The sequence below is a fragment of the Eptesicus fuscus genome, chromosome 4 (assembly GCF_027574615.1).
Source record: "Eptesicus fuscus isolate TK198812 chromosome 4, DD_ASM_mEF_20220401, whole genome shotgun sequence".
NCBI lineage: Eukaryota > Metazoa > Chordata > Mammalia > Chiroptera > Vespertilionidae > Eptesicus > Eptesicus fuscus.
This window is the reverse complement of record NC_072476.1, coordinates 49,102,632-49,117,961: the sequence shown is the minus strand read 5'-3', so window position 1 is coordinate 49,117,961 and position 15,330 is coordinate 49,102,632. Positions and strand designations below refer to the sequence as shown.

The 15,330-nt window shown below is 43.3% G+C and overlaps 1 protein-coding gene and 1 long non-coding RNA gene across 2 annotated transcripts in view; one reads left to right on the top strand and one right to left on the bottom strand.

Annotated features, from left to right (window-relative positions):
- The window catches only part of LOC114232596 (uncharacterized), a 121,734-nt gene extending 115,139 nt beyond the window's left edge, over positions 1-6,595 (bottom strand). The window contains exons 1-2 of the long non-coding RNA XR_008555839.1: positions 5,631-6,595; positions 96-178 (exon numbers count right to left, since the gene is read on the bottom strand). This is a non-coding gene — a long non-coding RNA (uncharacterized LOC114232596). The remainder of the gene's footprint in view (positions 1-95; positions 179-5,630) is intronic.
- The window catches only part of MAN2A1 (mannosidase alpha class 2A member 1), a 155,701-nt gene continuing 146,895 nt past the window's right edge, over positions 6,525-15,330 (top strand). Inside the window, exon 1 of the mRNA XM_054715013.1 lies at positions 6,525-7,357. Coding sequence (XP_054570988.1) covers positions 7,223-7,357 — 135 coding nt within the window. The 5' untranslated portion in view covers positions 6,525-7,222. The remainder of the gene's footprint in view (positions 7,358-15,330) is intronic.

Genomic DNA, 15,330 nt, shown 5'->3' with positions numbered 1-15,330 from the left:
CTAATAAACCTCCATGTATTTATGTGGGTAGGGAAAAGGACACAATATGATATTTCCACAGCCCTGAGCACTCCTTGTGTGACCATTGCTCTTACATGCTGGTGAATGAGGCCTTCCTGGATCATCCTCACATCCACTTTTCTTGGACTCTCAAGCCATAGACAGCTGTCTCCTTCACCTGTATAAGCATAGAAAAATCATTCTCCCTTGTCTCTTGTCTATAGAGTTATCTGGCCACTCATGTAATAAATTTCACATTGCCTCAGAGGTGAGGCCTGGGGAAGATACAGTGATAGGGATTAATAGCTCTGGTGGAGAGAATCACTCTGGAAAGGAGAGGAAGAGGGCAAGCACACAGTTCTTATTTACTGTGAGGTAATAAGTAAGAAATCTCCTTCTGAACTGGAACACCTCATGGATAAAATGAATAAAGATGAATACTGAAAACACAACACTAGGCAACTGAAAAGTGTGATAACACAAATATTTCCAGACTATGAGATAAGTAGTTATAACAAATACCTGGTAATATTTGAAGAGATATAATGTTTGAGCTTCATTGTGTGGAATGAGAAGTAATTTGCTGGTGGACAAGGCAGCTGGAGCACATTCCAAACATAAATAATTATACCATGGGTCAGAGGTGCACCTTTGTTCAAGTTTTTATAAAATTGGCCCTTCCTTCAAAGTAATTTACTTCCATATGCCACAAAATTGTCATATAATATTCATTTCATTAAAATAAGGCACTTTACTGCCATATTCTAGAAAATAGTTCTAATAACTATACAAATTGACCTTGAGAAGATATTCAAAGTTCAGTCTATACAATCATACACAGAGACCCTATCTGCTTGGCTCATTAGAGAGAAAGCAACTTATTCAGCATAACTAGAGTGAAGATTATGTTTGAAAGAATGGTAGGAAACAAAGACTGCATAAAAAGACATAGGTCAAAACGTAAGGAAACTTAGGGTCCATAATAATGTGATTAAAATCAAACCTGAGGGTGCTGGGAAACTACTAATGGATTTTAGGCAAGAACATGTGATAGACATTTTTAAAATGTCACAAACATGGAATATTGGAAAGTGGTGACAGTAGGACAAGATTAGTCAGCAGACCTGGTAAAGATAAGCCAGATGATAATGGGAACTGGAAAGGATGGAGAGAAGGTTGATTTCTTCGAGACAGAAGAGGGGAAGGAGGTCTTCTTCCTTTCCACAGTGACTCTCTCCATCAGAGCTATTGGTCCCATCACTCTATCTTCTCTACCACCTTGATCTTTCACTTAACTTTTCTTTTTCTTGTGTCTTCAATCTCTCTCACTCCTTACTCCATTCCTGCAGCTTTTGGTTACCCTAATATGTCAAAGTTTCACTTCTTCTCACTCCTATTTTTTTTGGCATGATTATTTCCCTCTAAATTAGAATGGATTTATTCACCCTTCATATTAGGATAATCTTATCCTTTCGAACTAACAAGTGGTCGAGTAGCCTCTAAGCAGCACTGTGGTTGCTAACACAGCCACAGGGATCACTACTGAGTTGCTATGTTGGTTTGCCACAGTTGCAGAGATTCAGCAAGTAGGATTGTAACAGGCTCAACTAGATTCAGACAATTATTACTTATACAGCAAAAATATCAGCATGGTGTCACTTCCCCACATCTCTAGCCCCATAAGATGACCTAACTGGAGGGACCCCATGATAGAGTCACGAGTAATGGGTTAATCTTCTACTGAGAAGTCATCTAAACTAAAGCCAGATAATTTCTAGATTTACATAAAAGCTTGTAGCTGTATTTGAAGGGGGGTGGAGTAAGATGGAAAGTCCTGTGCTCAACTGATACTAAGGAGATGGATGAGAATAAATATTATGGCAGTCTTCTGCAATAAAGCCCCTCACAAGAAGCTTCTCTCTCCTTGGTCAAGGAGGAATTGCGGGGCATTCCAACTCTGGTCAGATTTGTCTGGCTGTCCTATGTTAAGACATGTATAGTTATGTGGTGGCAGAGCTGTCTCTCGGTAACTCTACCCCTCGACCTTCCATATATCCAAGTAACAACTATTTTCTGGAGTTCAAGTTACCTATTAGATTATCTTATTAATTGTACTGATTAATTATAGGGGCTTGTATCAAGTCTTTTCTGTTTGTCTTAAGCCACATCAAATGAGAGTGACTATGACTATGACTCCTGGCAAGATGATCAGGCCAACTTGAAGGAAAAAAGGCTCCCCATCCAGAACCAAGCCAGCTAAGTATGTCTCAGGTGCTGCTGCGTTGACCTTAGAGAGCCACACTACTTTCTTTCTAAGGTAGGAAATAGATTGCTCCATCTTCCCTGATTCATTAATATGAGTGCAGCAACAGGCGTTGGCATTTAAATATATTCTACCCTGACTGGCCAGCAGTAAGCCTGGTGCAATGTGACTATGATTACTTGCATCAGAGAGTTTAGACTGTTTTGTTTGTCAGACAAGTATAGGCCTGATGTCCACATAACAAGTAGTACCCTATTGGGGGCATAAACTATATTAGGAGTATTAGGTATCATTTATTACAACAAGGAGTGAGTCAGTTTTGTGTCCCTTGTGATGGACAAACTCCTTGATAGGAACTAAATAATTTCTGCACAGCAGGCTGGAGTGCTTTGGAAGAAACAATCTGCCTATCAGAGCCAACTAGCCTTGCCATTATAGTACAATGGCCCCAGGTGAACTGTATTATGCTAATAGATTTGTAGTGACTTCAGCAACAGCATTTTGCTGACATGGGGTTCAATGTTTGATTCTTCAGTGTTCAAAGGAACAGTTGTTACGTTTTTGTTAGTAGGGTCAGAAGGGAGTGATAGACACAGAAATCAATTAAATTCAGAGAGTAGCTATGATCTAAGAAAAGTATTTTCCTTAGATGGTAGAGAGAGACACAGGAACTGACAATAATATTAGGCTAGGGGGTCATATTAATGTCCAGAAAATTAAAATTGCTGTCATCTTGGGTGAAGGTCATCCACTTGTAAGGTCAACAGTATTTAGTTTCTAAGGAGTAAGGACCCAAGTCCTAAAGACCTAGGATCTAAGTTAAGAATGGGGATTCATAGCTACTAAAGCATTCTGAGATGCCAGGTCAGGCCAAGTGACCTAAAGGTAAGAGCAAAAAGGAGAAAATGATTCTTCCCCCAACTCCTGACTTCCCTGGGTGTAGGGTGTTCCTTTTCTATGATCTGGGTTGTTGCTTCCCTAGCATAGCCACATGATTTTTTTGACCAATGTGTGGCAATCACTTCACTCTTCTTACCCATTCTCATCATTTCTAAACCACACCATTTGCTTGCATTCCTCTTTCAGTGGCTATTTCCTTATATTGTGTGTACCATCTTGAACTTATTCCATTCCTGAGGTATGGGCTTTGCCAGGACCACTTAACAGTTGTCACATCATATTCATGGTTACTATCTTCTGCCTTCTAGTTCAAATATATCTTACCAAGGCATCCAAAATCCTTGCTATTTCCTGCTCATCAGATTCAATCAGCACAATGTTGTCATTATGAACAACCAAAATGAACTGATGTAGTATTTTTCGGAATGTCAAGACAATTAACATCTTTGTAGATGATATTAAGGAGAACTAATTATACCACTGAGGAAATACTCTGAAGGTACACTGTTGACCATATTAGGTAAAATCCAACAGGTTCTTGTGGTTTTTATAAATAAGTATGAAGAAGATACCATTAGCCAAGTCAATAGCTATATAACAATAGCCAGGTGCTGTGTTCCAATAAAAATACTGCATTTGAAACAGCAGCTGCAATTGGAATTACCTCCTGATTAAGTTTATAATAGTCCACAGTCACCTCTAAGATCTATATGACTTCTGCACTGGCCAAGCTGGTAAGTCTTTTATGGAGGTATTAATTGCTTCTGGTTTACTATCTTGCAAGGAAGTGAAAGGTCCAGGAGCTTCCACTTAGCTCTTTGTACTGTAATGGACCTCAACCCATGGGCAAGAAAGTTAATGTTGGGATATTGTCAGTTCTAGAACTGCGAAAATAACCACACAGTGGCTATGTGAATCAACTGAACTAACAGAACCAATTGGGAGCATCCCCAGGAATGAGCATCAATTCAGAGCCAGTGTCTAGTAAACCTTAAAAAATCTGTGTATTTCCTTGTCTGCAATGTACTGTCACTATTCTGGATCCTGTCATTCCCATTGAAATTAAGGAGCCCATCTCCGTAATTGCATCATCTATAGTCATATATGGCATACAGAGGGGAACATCACATAAATTTCAAAGGTGCATATCTTTCCCTAACTAATTTCTCATTCTTCAGTGAAGGGAATGTCTTATAGCCCTCTTATAGCCCTTTGCATGGAACAGATGGGCAATGGATATGCAGTTTGAATATGATAAGTCCAGTATAACATTTCCCAAAGCCTTTGGATTCCCTGTTCCACATTATATCAGGAAGCTCTTGTATCTCAACCTCACAAACTCCTGGTCAACATTGAGTCCAAGTTTCCTTCAATCAACCAAGCAAGCTAGTGGCTACAGGTAAAGCGTAATAAAAATAAAAAGCTTAATACAAATAATTATTAACTTTAACAGGGGGTTAGAGTAATGAAGGATTCACTAGTGAAAAGAGAACCATAGAAAATATAGAAATAACAGCTACAAGGAGCTAACAACCTTAAACTAATCTTTGAGCTGAGAGAGAGAGTTCCCAAAGAAGAACTCCCCCAGGCCCTCCCAGGCTAAGAGCCAGCCTTGATTGGAAAGGGAACAGCCTGGTTCACTGAATGGCAGAGAACTCACTAAGGTGTCACACCCGCAGAACTTGTTGAAAATCTGCCCTCTGGAACTTGCTTCAAAGCTTTGTCTCTAGTATGCCAGGAAAGCTCTTCATGGGGCAGTGTTATAACAGTGGGAAATTATAACCCACCATTCTTTTGACCTTGTTTCTGTAAATGCTGATTCTGACTAATATGTAGCTTATAGATAAACAGAATTTCTGTTTGTACAGGAATCCTAGGAACTAACTTCAGGAGATACAGACTCCGACCTTCAGTCATCCCAGCTCTAGGATTCTGACCTTCAATGGTAACACCAGGATTACAAAAGCCAGGAGGATGCACACCAGAGCATCACGTGACCAGTGTCAAGGCCCTTATCAGAACGGACTGTGCTGGTCTCCACAGAGAGAACTTCTCAACCCCCTCCCCTTGATCTCTGTTCTGTTTTCCCTTTCCCTCCTCATAAAAACCCCTATCTGCACTGAGATGTCAGGATGGCCTTTGAGATATGACCTTGACATCTTCTCAGGTAGCCGACACCCGAGTAAAATCGCTTTCCTTGTTCACCAGCACCGGTCTCACGAGTTTGGCTTTTGTGGCCACCGGTGGTTGTGGAGTCTCGCTTTAGACACTCGGAAAACACTAGAGTTGGGGACGTGGGAGAAAACTGCTGTCTTGGCATAAGAGAAAGTCGGGTATGCTGCAAGAGTTTGCCTACCAATACCCCAAACCCAGGTGACATCCCCCTCCCCCCATTTCTTTCCTGTCATGTCTCTTCAGCACCCTCTACTGACACAGCGTCGGCCCTGGCTGGCAAAGGGAAACTTACTTTAAAAGGCCCAGATGCCTTTTCACAGCACAGTCAAAAGAGGGTGAATTTGGAGTGGAAGGCAATAACTAACTGGCCTAGGCGTCACTTCCCAGGTTCCCCTCACAGATTCTGTGGCCAGAGGTCCACACCTGCCTGGAGCGTGCTTGGGCAGCCTGCTCTCCCTCAGGTTTCACCAGGAAGCCCCACCAAAAGCAACGGCAGAAACGATGAGTCTGAACAAAATTTAAAACTCATTTCTCTTCTCTTCCTACAGCTCCAGAGTTCCCGTCCCAGGCACGCCAAGACCGGGTCCTCAAGGACGGGAAGCCTGAACAGCGAAAGGGGGCCGGGGAGGAATTTCAGCCCCTGCGGAAGGTGGGCGGCGGGCACCTGAAAGCCTCCGAGGGCTGGAACCCCAGCAGAGCTGCCTCCCGGGGACGAGAGCTGCCTGAGGTGTCCCCACCGCCTGGGCGCCGGGCGGCAGACGCGGGGCGGGGCCGGCGGGAGGCGCGCTGTGATTGGGCGCTGGTGGCCCCGCCTCCTCATCCCGGCGCGTCGGTGAGGGGCGGGGCCGGCCGTCGCTCCAGCTCTCGGGCAGCGGGCGCCTATTGACCCAGCGGCAGCCGCGCCGCCGCCGTCGTCTCCTCCTGCTAGTGGCGGGCGGTTAGGAACGCCGAGTGGCGCTGGAGAACCAGCGCTTCCTTTCGCCGCTGCTGCCGCCATCTCCACGTTTGCGGAGCGGGAAGGAAGGAGGGGACTTGCGGCTGCAGCTGGAGCGGGCTTCTCTCCAGGGATAGTCCCATCCTTGCTCTCCTTTTCCTCCTCCGCGCGCCACCGCCGCCGCCGCCCGCCCCCTACGCCCTCTCATCGCAGCCCTAGTTGGGGAGCGGAGAGGAAGGGGCGGCGGGGGGCGGGATAGGCAGGCGGGTGGGCGCCCGTTGGTGTGGGGGGGCAACTCCTGCCCGATTCGTGCGTCCTCTCACCCCGGTCGCTTCCCGACCCGACCTCAGCTGCGGCGGCAGCTGCAGCAGGAAGGGGCTCCGTTTAGGGCGGCGGGGGCGGTGCCGCGGAGGCGGGACCGGTTGTCCCGGCGCTAAGTTGTGGGGCCAGGCTCCTCCCGACCCGAGTCTTTACCCCCTCGGCTCGTGGGTCCCAGCTCCGCGCCATCGGCCCCGGAGCTGCCGAACCCACACCTTCTGGGTGAGGAGGACACGCCTGCCCTTTGTGGAGAAAACTTTTCCTGCCGACTCGGTCGGGCGGCGGAGGCAGGAAGTCCGAGCAGCGACCTCTCCAACGCCGGCCCCGCTCGGCCTGCCGGGTGCCGGCACCGAGCTCGCGATTAAGTTTTTTTCCGGGCCCTTGACGGACTGTAGGCGGGTCCCGCGTGGGGAGCGACGCCCAGGGAGGGCGGTGGGCCGGGGCAAAGGCCGAGGGCGCGTGGTGGCGCCGGAGAGAAGGTGCGGAGCGTGGTCGGGGACCCGCATCCGCAAATAGAAAGCGAGGAGAGCACCGCTGGGAAGTGGGGGACCTCCGGCGGCCGCTCCCTAGAGCCCACAGTCCGGCTCCTTCGGGTGAAGACGGTGTCCTGGCCCCGAGTCCGTCGGGGGAAAATGAAGTTAAGCCGCCAGTTCACCGTGTTCGGCAGCGCGATCTTCTGTGTGGTGATATTCTCGCTCTACCTGATGCTGGACCGGGGTCACTTAGACTACCCCAAGGGCCAGCGCCGCGAGGGCTCCTTCCCCCAGGTAAGCACCGGGGGTGCTGACTTCCAGATGGTAGGCAGGAGAGGGGGGCGTAAGTTACCCGCTGCTCCTGGCCCTCTCCCTCTCCCGGAGGACCCCTCCCGCCCCCTGCCGCCCCTCCGGGGCTGGGCGAGCCCGAACTGGAGGAAGACTCCTCCAGCCCGTCTTTGCCGCGTTGGGGATGGCGGAGAGCCTGCTCTGCCCCGGCCGCGCCGAGTTAACAAAGTGCCGGGCGGCGTGCCCGGGCGGGATCGCGCTCCGGGGAAGTGGCCCGGTTCCTGGACTCGCACGCGGGCCTGCGGGGCTGGCCTCGGGCACCTGCCGGCTGGAGAACGGGCGCGGCGTGAGGCGCTCCCTCGCTGGCGCAGCGCCGTCCTCCCGCTTTGGGGCAGCCCCTCGGCCCGCGCAGGGTTAAGCTGCACAGGCCCCGAGCGCGCATCCAGTCGCGGAAATGGATCCACCAGACCCCATCTGCGAGGCGTTTTTACCCCACTCTAGACATAAACAAAAGTTGATTTGGTGTTGCAGTCCTCTTAGATGTGAATCTGCAGGGTTGATTTTTAAAGTGTCGTCATCCTTCGGTTGTGACATCGGCTTGGTGTGGAGCAGACGTGGGAGAGCCTAGTGGGGAAGCGCGTGTTATACTCCGGCCGGAAGCTGTGGGGCGCTCGGCCCTGTGCCCGGTGGTCGAATTGTCAAACGCGTGGGGAAAACGACCCTTCTTCAGTCTCTGATTTAAAGTTGCTAAGAATAAGCAAACGGAGACAGGCAGTTCTATTTGGAAGGATGCCGCGTCGCGTGCATTTTCATTTCTAGTTAATTGCCAATGACCAGTACACTAAGGAAGTTTTAGTTGAACTGGGTATTGTGTAGTATCCCCTGTAATGAATGAACCTGAGAAACTCAAAACCCTGACAAACTGATCTGACAACTACTTAGGGATAGAGAAACGTGGAAGAGCAAGTTGATTGTGTGTGTGTGTGTGTGTGTGTGTGTGTGTGTGTGTGTGTGAGAGAAACAATTTAAAGGACCAAAGAATCTCCTTGTCATTTGTTCTCTTGATATGTTAGGGCAAAAGGCTTGACTTTATTTGAAATAAAATAAACTGACTTTACCTGAATTATTATAGAAGTGAAACGAGACCTCCATGTGGATGCTACCATCGGTTTAGAACACTCAAAGTATTTTGCAGGTGTGAGGTAGTGAAAATCTTGTTATAAACAGATGTATCAAAAAATTTTAAAGCTTCTGTTTCTTCTAAGTACAGTAGTCTGACAGGGAAAAATGTAGTGAGATATATAACATGGGATATCTTTAAATCTTGAGTTTAGAGTTTGTTTAATGCTTGTTAAGATTGGAAAAAAGTTTTAAAAAGGATACACCCTGTGAAGCAAGAGCAAAAGGAGGAATTTTAGGCCTTGTTTAATATTCTGTTTAATAATTTTGGGGCGCATTTTACTGTAATTCCTCCCCGCCCCTATCCTCAGTAACATTATTTTCAAAATTTTCTTCATTACAGGAAAAATCATAAAAACTGATATATTTAACTTAAAGTGTTATCTTGAATAAGGTATTTGGGGTTTAGTTTGATGATCACTTGGAAATGATTTATGCAAACATCTGGGGCTGCAGTTGACAACCTTGACATTTTACTGTTGCTGAAGAAGTGAATGACTCATTCAGTTACTGGGACATCTCAGGCAAAGTTGATCCAATATTTTAATATACAGCCCTAGTCCTTGTCAAGGGGCTGAATTTCTGCTTAGAGTGTAACGCATTTCATGGAAAGTGACTGGCTGCTAGAAGAGAAGGCCCTGTGTGTTTTCTGTTTTCTGTGCAAGAGGAGAGGGTTTGGTAGGTGGAGCTTTTTGTATTTAAGGGTATGCTTCTCAGGTTTTCAGTACTGAATTTCTGTGCAGGAAGAAGGCACTCTTTGCTGATTTAGTTTTGGAGAGCCACTAAATCCCCAAGCAGGTGGACAGTATGAACCTGCTGTAAGCCTAACTCATGTCTGATATCAGTCTTCCATGATAAACTCTATTTCCACAACCATCACCTAGTAGGTAAGGAAACTGAGGCACAGGGAGATGAACTTGTCCAAAGTCACACAGCTAAAAGCTGAGATTTGAATAGGTGGCCTTTGGGGGTCTATGCTGTCAGCTGCTAGCTGTACTGCCTCTTGGTAATCCTTTACCTACTATTAGGCCCCAGCCTACTTGTGAAAGACCTGATGGGGAAGCCAGAGAACATGTTTCTCCTTAGCTTATGACTGTTATTTTTTAAATATAAGTTTTATTATGAAGCCCTAATGAATATGCTCCTTTTACTGAAACACTTAATGCTTAAGATTTATACCTCCCCCAGAATGTCTTCTAGCTCTCTTCAGAGCTAAACATTGTAATGAAAATCATTATGTAGCCCAGCATCCAGCATTTGACTTGATTTTTTATTTACTCATTTTTTTTTTTTTTTTACTACTACTGTCATGTAAACCTTAATTTGATGAGAACACCAAACAGCAAAACTTAGGTTGCCGTGTATCATAATTGTGGTTGGCTACAGAATTCCTTAGTTATATTAGAGCCAAGGTAGGCAGTCACTATATGTCATTGATTCAAGTGGAATGATTTATCTAGGAAGGGATTGAACTCCTCTGATTTGTCCATTTTAGTTTCTTTCAGTTAATATGGAACCTTCAGGAAGGTATATAGTCCATTTTACAAGAAATGTTTTAAAACCATCCTAGACTAAGAGCAATCTATTTTGCTGTTACTCTGGCTTTCACTCCTTCCTTCCTCCCACAACTCTGTGTTTCCCACCACTTGGCCAGACTCTGGGGCAAAAGTGGGCCCAACTCAGGGTGCTTTAGTTTCTTCCACCCTAGAGCAGCTGCCTGCCTCTAAGATAGTCTTTGGAAGGCTTTCCCCCTGTTCTCCTGGGAGGAATTTCTTTGAGGCCTGGAGGCAACAGGTGGTCTATCTTTTTAGCATATATATATATATATATATATATATATATATTTCAGGGTTAATAAATCTCAGCTAGAAAAATTAATAAAAATTCAACTCTGAATGAAAGACTGGCAAGGGCCTAATGCCCCGAAGATGATGTTTTGAGGTAATGTAAGAATTCCAGCAGCTAGAAAGGAGAAACATTGTCAAGGTCTTTCTGAAATGCTTTATCACTTCTTACAAGCATATTTCTCAAGTTACTTAGGATCAACTGTATGTATAATATGTCTGTTGTTTGGATCTGGAGAATTAAATTAATGAGCCAGGTTTTGTATAACAAATGATGAATCTTTAAATAACAAGTATGCCAAAACCGGTTTGGCTCAGTGGATAGAGCGTCGGCCTGCGGACTCAAGGGTCCCAGGTTCGATTCCGGTCAAGGGCATGTCCTTGGTTGCGGGCACATCCCCAGTAGGGGGTGTGCAGGAGGCAGCTGATCGATGTTTCTCTCTCATCGATGTTTCTAACTCTCTATCCCTCTCTCTTCCTCTCTGTAAAAAATCAATAAAATATATTTTAAAAAAATAAATAAATAAATAACAAGTATATCATAGGACCATAGGGATTAATATTAACTTTTGGGACTGATGGGAAATACTAATATGAAGTTTCAGACTTTATTATTATACCCAGATAACATTTATAAAGTGAGAATGTCTTTACATAAGTATTCAATTGAAAGAAACTGGAAAGTGGGGACTGTTATGCCTTTTGGTTTTTTAACTTTTATTGTTAGTATAATACACATATAAAAATAAGCTTAAACGCTTTACATCTCTAGTACTTTTTAGAGTCCAACATAGATGATGTTTAATAAAATTTTACCTCCATTCTCCAGTTGTTTTATCTTGCTTTAAGAAATTTGTGAATCTTTAATGGTACATAGAAAAACATGATCTTCCCTGCTTCTTCACACTCCAGTGCACTCTGTCTAAACTGCTTGTTGCTCGTATTTGGGCAGGCATGTATATGGGAGCTTGTTTCATTTTTGGGGGTATAATGTTTGAGATCTGTGACTTTTGGGAAGGGGTGAAACTTTGACAGTGGTGGCAACCAGACTTTTAGGAGGAATGCAAGAACTTGAAAGCCTCTGGCGAGGCTGGTGTCCTCTACCCCCTCCTATGTCCAACAATCTTGCGGGACTCCTGCCCAGCACAGCACGTTTCACTAACACTCAGCTAACTTCCTGTACACCCTGGGGACAAACACTCGTGACTGCATCTGGTCTGAAGGTTTCAGTTTATTTCATAAATTGAATTGCATGTGTTGTTCCCAGATCAGCACTGCTGTCAGGGCCTAAACAAGTCCGTTTATTTGGGGATGTTGCAATCCTGTTTTGCAGGGGATTTTCTGTTATTCATTAGCATTAAGGGATTTCTGGGTTGTGGAAAAAACATTGACTAAAATTACCAATTTTATTTGTTGTTTTCACTTTGAGTCAGCTATTGCTTTTTGTGATGGCTGTTAAAACTTTGGCCTTTTTTGACAGATGGCATAAGTATTGAGATTTTCCTAGAAGGAGTAGTTCAGTAGCTGCTTCTGATCCCCTGTTTAATTATTAGCTTTTTTTTTAGTCCAACAGTCTGTTTTTGCTTGTTGTTCCCTCCCTTCCATAGAGATCTTTAAGAAAATGGGAGGATATTCAGCAGCTGTACATGATCTTTGGTTGCTGGATCATAAAATCATTGCATTTTGACCCCGCCTGTCTTGGTGGTCAAGTTCATAGTAGTATCTGCTTTTCCAGTACATGTAGAACTAAGGAGGGGAGGAGGAACTCTAAAAGAGTGAATTTTGCTTTTTTTCATAGTTGTCAAGAGGAAGCAGACTATTTTAGTTAAAAGGGGTTTCTCTTTCAGTAACAGATTGCAAGCCATGCTGCTAATTTTAAGTTTGAAATCATGCTTAGGATCAAATAAGTGTGAGGGTTAATTGTATTGAAATTGAGTTCAAACCTAGTGTTTGAGTATTGCTAAATTTGCCTTATGATAGGAGGAAGTAAATCCTTTGCTTTAAATGAACTCAGTTTCTTGAGGTCATAACATAGTTTTTTTCTGTGAGATGCTTTAATGTTATTAGTACTTTTATGCCAACAAGCATATAGTAGTTATCCATTAAATAGTTTTTTTATTTTGTTACTCCTCACCTGAGGATATTTTTTCCATTGTTTTGAGAGAGAGAGAGAGAGAGAGAGAGAGAGAGAGAGAGAGAGAGAGAGAGAAGGAGGGAGAGAGGGAAGTGGAGATAGGTAGAGAGAGACACATTGGTTGCTTCCTGCATCTGCCCCAACTGGTGTAGGGAGCAAACCTGCCCTTGACCTGGAATCAAACCTGTGACTCTTCAGTGCACGGGCTTACGTTCAACCACTGAGCCACACCAACCCAGTAAATATTTTACATTAAATTTTTAACTTTAACATGCTGTTTTCTAAAGAAAATATCAACCTTGAAGCACTTCAGCTTAAAATTGTACAAATTTTATCTTTGGCTGCCTTACATCATCATTGCTATTGTAACATTTTGGTGTGGGGGGCTGTCCTATGTGTTGTAGCAGCATCCCTGGTCTCTACTCAAAATATGCCAGAAACACCTTTTTCTCTCCTTTCCCTCAGGTGTAGCAACCAAAAATGTCCCCAGACATTGTTGAATGTCCTATGAGCAAAAATCAACCCTGTTGAAAACCAGTTTGGCTGCAGTCTAGCCAAAAGCCTATTCTTTATACACTGCTCTTCGTTAGCATTTTGCGTTTTAGGAAGGAGTGATCAAAAGGCTTAATTTTAATACTCAAAAAGATATCTAGCATTTTTGGATGATTGAATGTATCCTTTGTCTGGATGCCTAAAATTCACTTACATTTTTGGGATTCTAAATTGCAATATGTTACAGAAAATATAAGGGTAGATTATGTTCATATGCAAGTTAAGGGAAAAATGGAAGATTATTATAATAAAATTTAATTTTTTAAAAATTGGATATATTTATTCTGAGGAAAGCATTACGGAGAAAAGGTGATGGTAGTTAGATCATCTTTTACTTTCTGCAAGCTGAATTAGAGATTGGCAGTAGTCCAGGTTGTATTCCCTCTACCTTTTAGAACAGGAAGATAAGATATATTTATTAGTAACAAGGTAGTATGAAAATCATATGTAAAAATAATTGGAGATATCTAAAATTTTCTTAGCAAGCTACTTCCTTTCTTCAATGAATCATTGTTTTATTTATGTTAATTCTAATGATTCTGGTTACTGCATTTTGTATCCTTTCTTGAGATGAGAAAAAGCAGGGAAAGTGGAAAATAAAGTGTATGGAGACTCTCTCTATTCATTTTATTTTGTTCTAAATAGCCTTCTTTAAAGAAAGGGGGATGGAGGTAGGGTTAGGAAAAGAACGAAGTTCTTGGCAAATACCTTCCTTCCTTCCCTTTTGTTTCCAAGGCCTCTGGTCTTAAACTCTGCCTAAGCCAGCTGCCAAATCTAGACTGCCACCTGCTTTTGTAGGGCCCCAAGGTAAAAATGCTTTTTATGTTTTTAAATGGTTAAATATTTCATGTCATATCCACAACTCATTTTTCTATGAATTGTGCTATAAGGTCAGGTGGCCTACAAAGGCAAAAATATTTTTAAAATGGCCCTTTACAGAAAATAATTCTCTAACTATTGGTTTAAACTGTATTTCTCTGTTATTAACATAGGAGGCTTGTAGTGTGGTTTGACCTTGAAGTAGAGGTAGGTTAATTGAAAATAAATAAAATTCTCATAAACTGGTTGTTATATAAGCATTCGTCAAATTTAATTTGTTTTTTAGAGAGTGTGGTTTAAAACTAGTGTTATCTACATGCTCATACATTTCTAGGTATACTCAGAGAACTTTCATGCTGGATTACAGATGTGTTTGACATGTTTAATTTGTTTTCTTCCTATCACCTGAAGGTTTCTCACTGCAAGACTGCTCTGGGATACAGGGTTCTAGGGCATGAACTATACAAGATGAATCGAGTCTCAAGATTTAAAGCCATAACTTTATAATATTTGGATTTATAATAATTTACAGATAGGCTGAATTGTGAACCTAATCTGACTACTGGGATTATTAGTAAGCTATAGAATGAGAGCCGGGGTCTAGTTATCTTCCTCATAAACCAAATATCTGGACCAGAATTTGGCAATCTTCTCTGGAACCCTGAGGGCTGCTCAGCTTGGAGGCAGAGAACTACCAGGATGTCTGAAAGGGCACTGGACTGCAGAGTAATTAATTTCTGCTTATTTTAATCCTTCTTCATGCTTCTTAAAGATAATGTGTGACTTTCTTCATTCCTTGAGGCAGAGGCCACAATCCCTTTTTTTGTCCACAGAGATTTTGCTGTCATCATTAATTTGCTGTAGAGTTAGTATGAACAAAGTGGGTGTAATTCTTCTTAGTGAGTGGTGTTATAACTTTTAAGTATATTTTTTCCATTTTTAAATGTATGCATTTGTGCATTTTTCACATGTAAATGAGTTTCCCCACTGTCTTCCTTTTCAGGTAGGTGCCTTAAGAAGTCCAGAGAAATTAAATGCTTTTTCCAAGGCAGAGCAGGCCCCAGAATGTGTTCCATTTCCACCAGTGAGCTCATTGTTCTGAATAAGGAGTCTGGAGATCCAGGGAATTTGTTGATTTTTTTTTTCCTTCTTTTAAACACCTTTCCTCCAGCACAGCTAGTGTTCAGTTTTGTGGTGGGAAGCTCTTCTCCTTCAGAGTGAGGCTGTACTTTGTGGCTAAAGATGTCCTTTGAGCAGTTCCCCTCTGTTGCTTCATACCAAAGATGTGGAGAAATGTGGAATTTTTGGGTCATGCCTTTGTGGTAGATTTTTTTTTTTTAATCCTGTGGAGCATTAGAGGATGGAAGCCTGAGAGTATGAATCATTCTTAGAATTATTTTCTACACAAAAAAAGTCCTGAATTTGCATTTTTAGAACCCATAAGGTAGTTA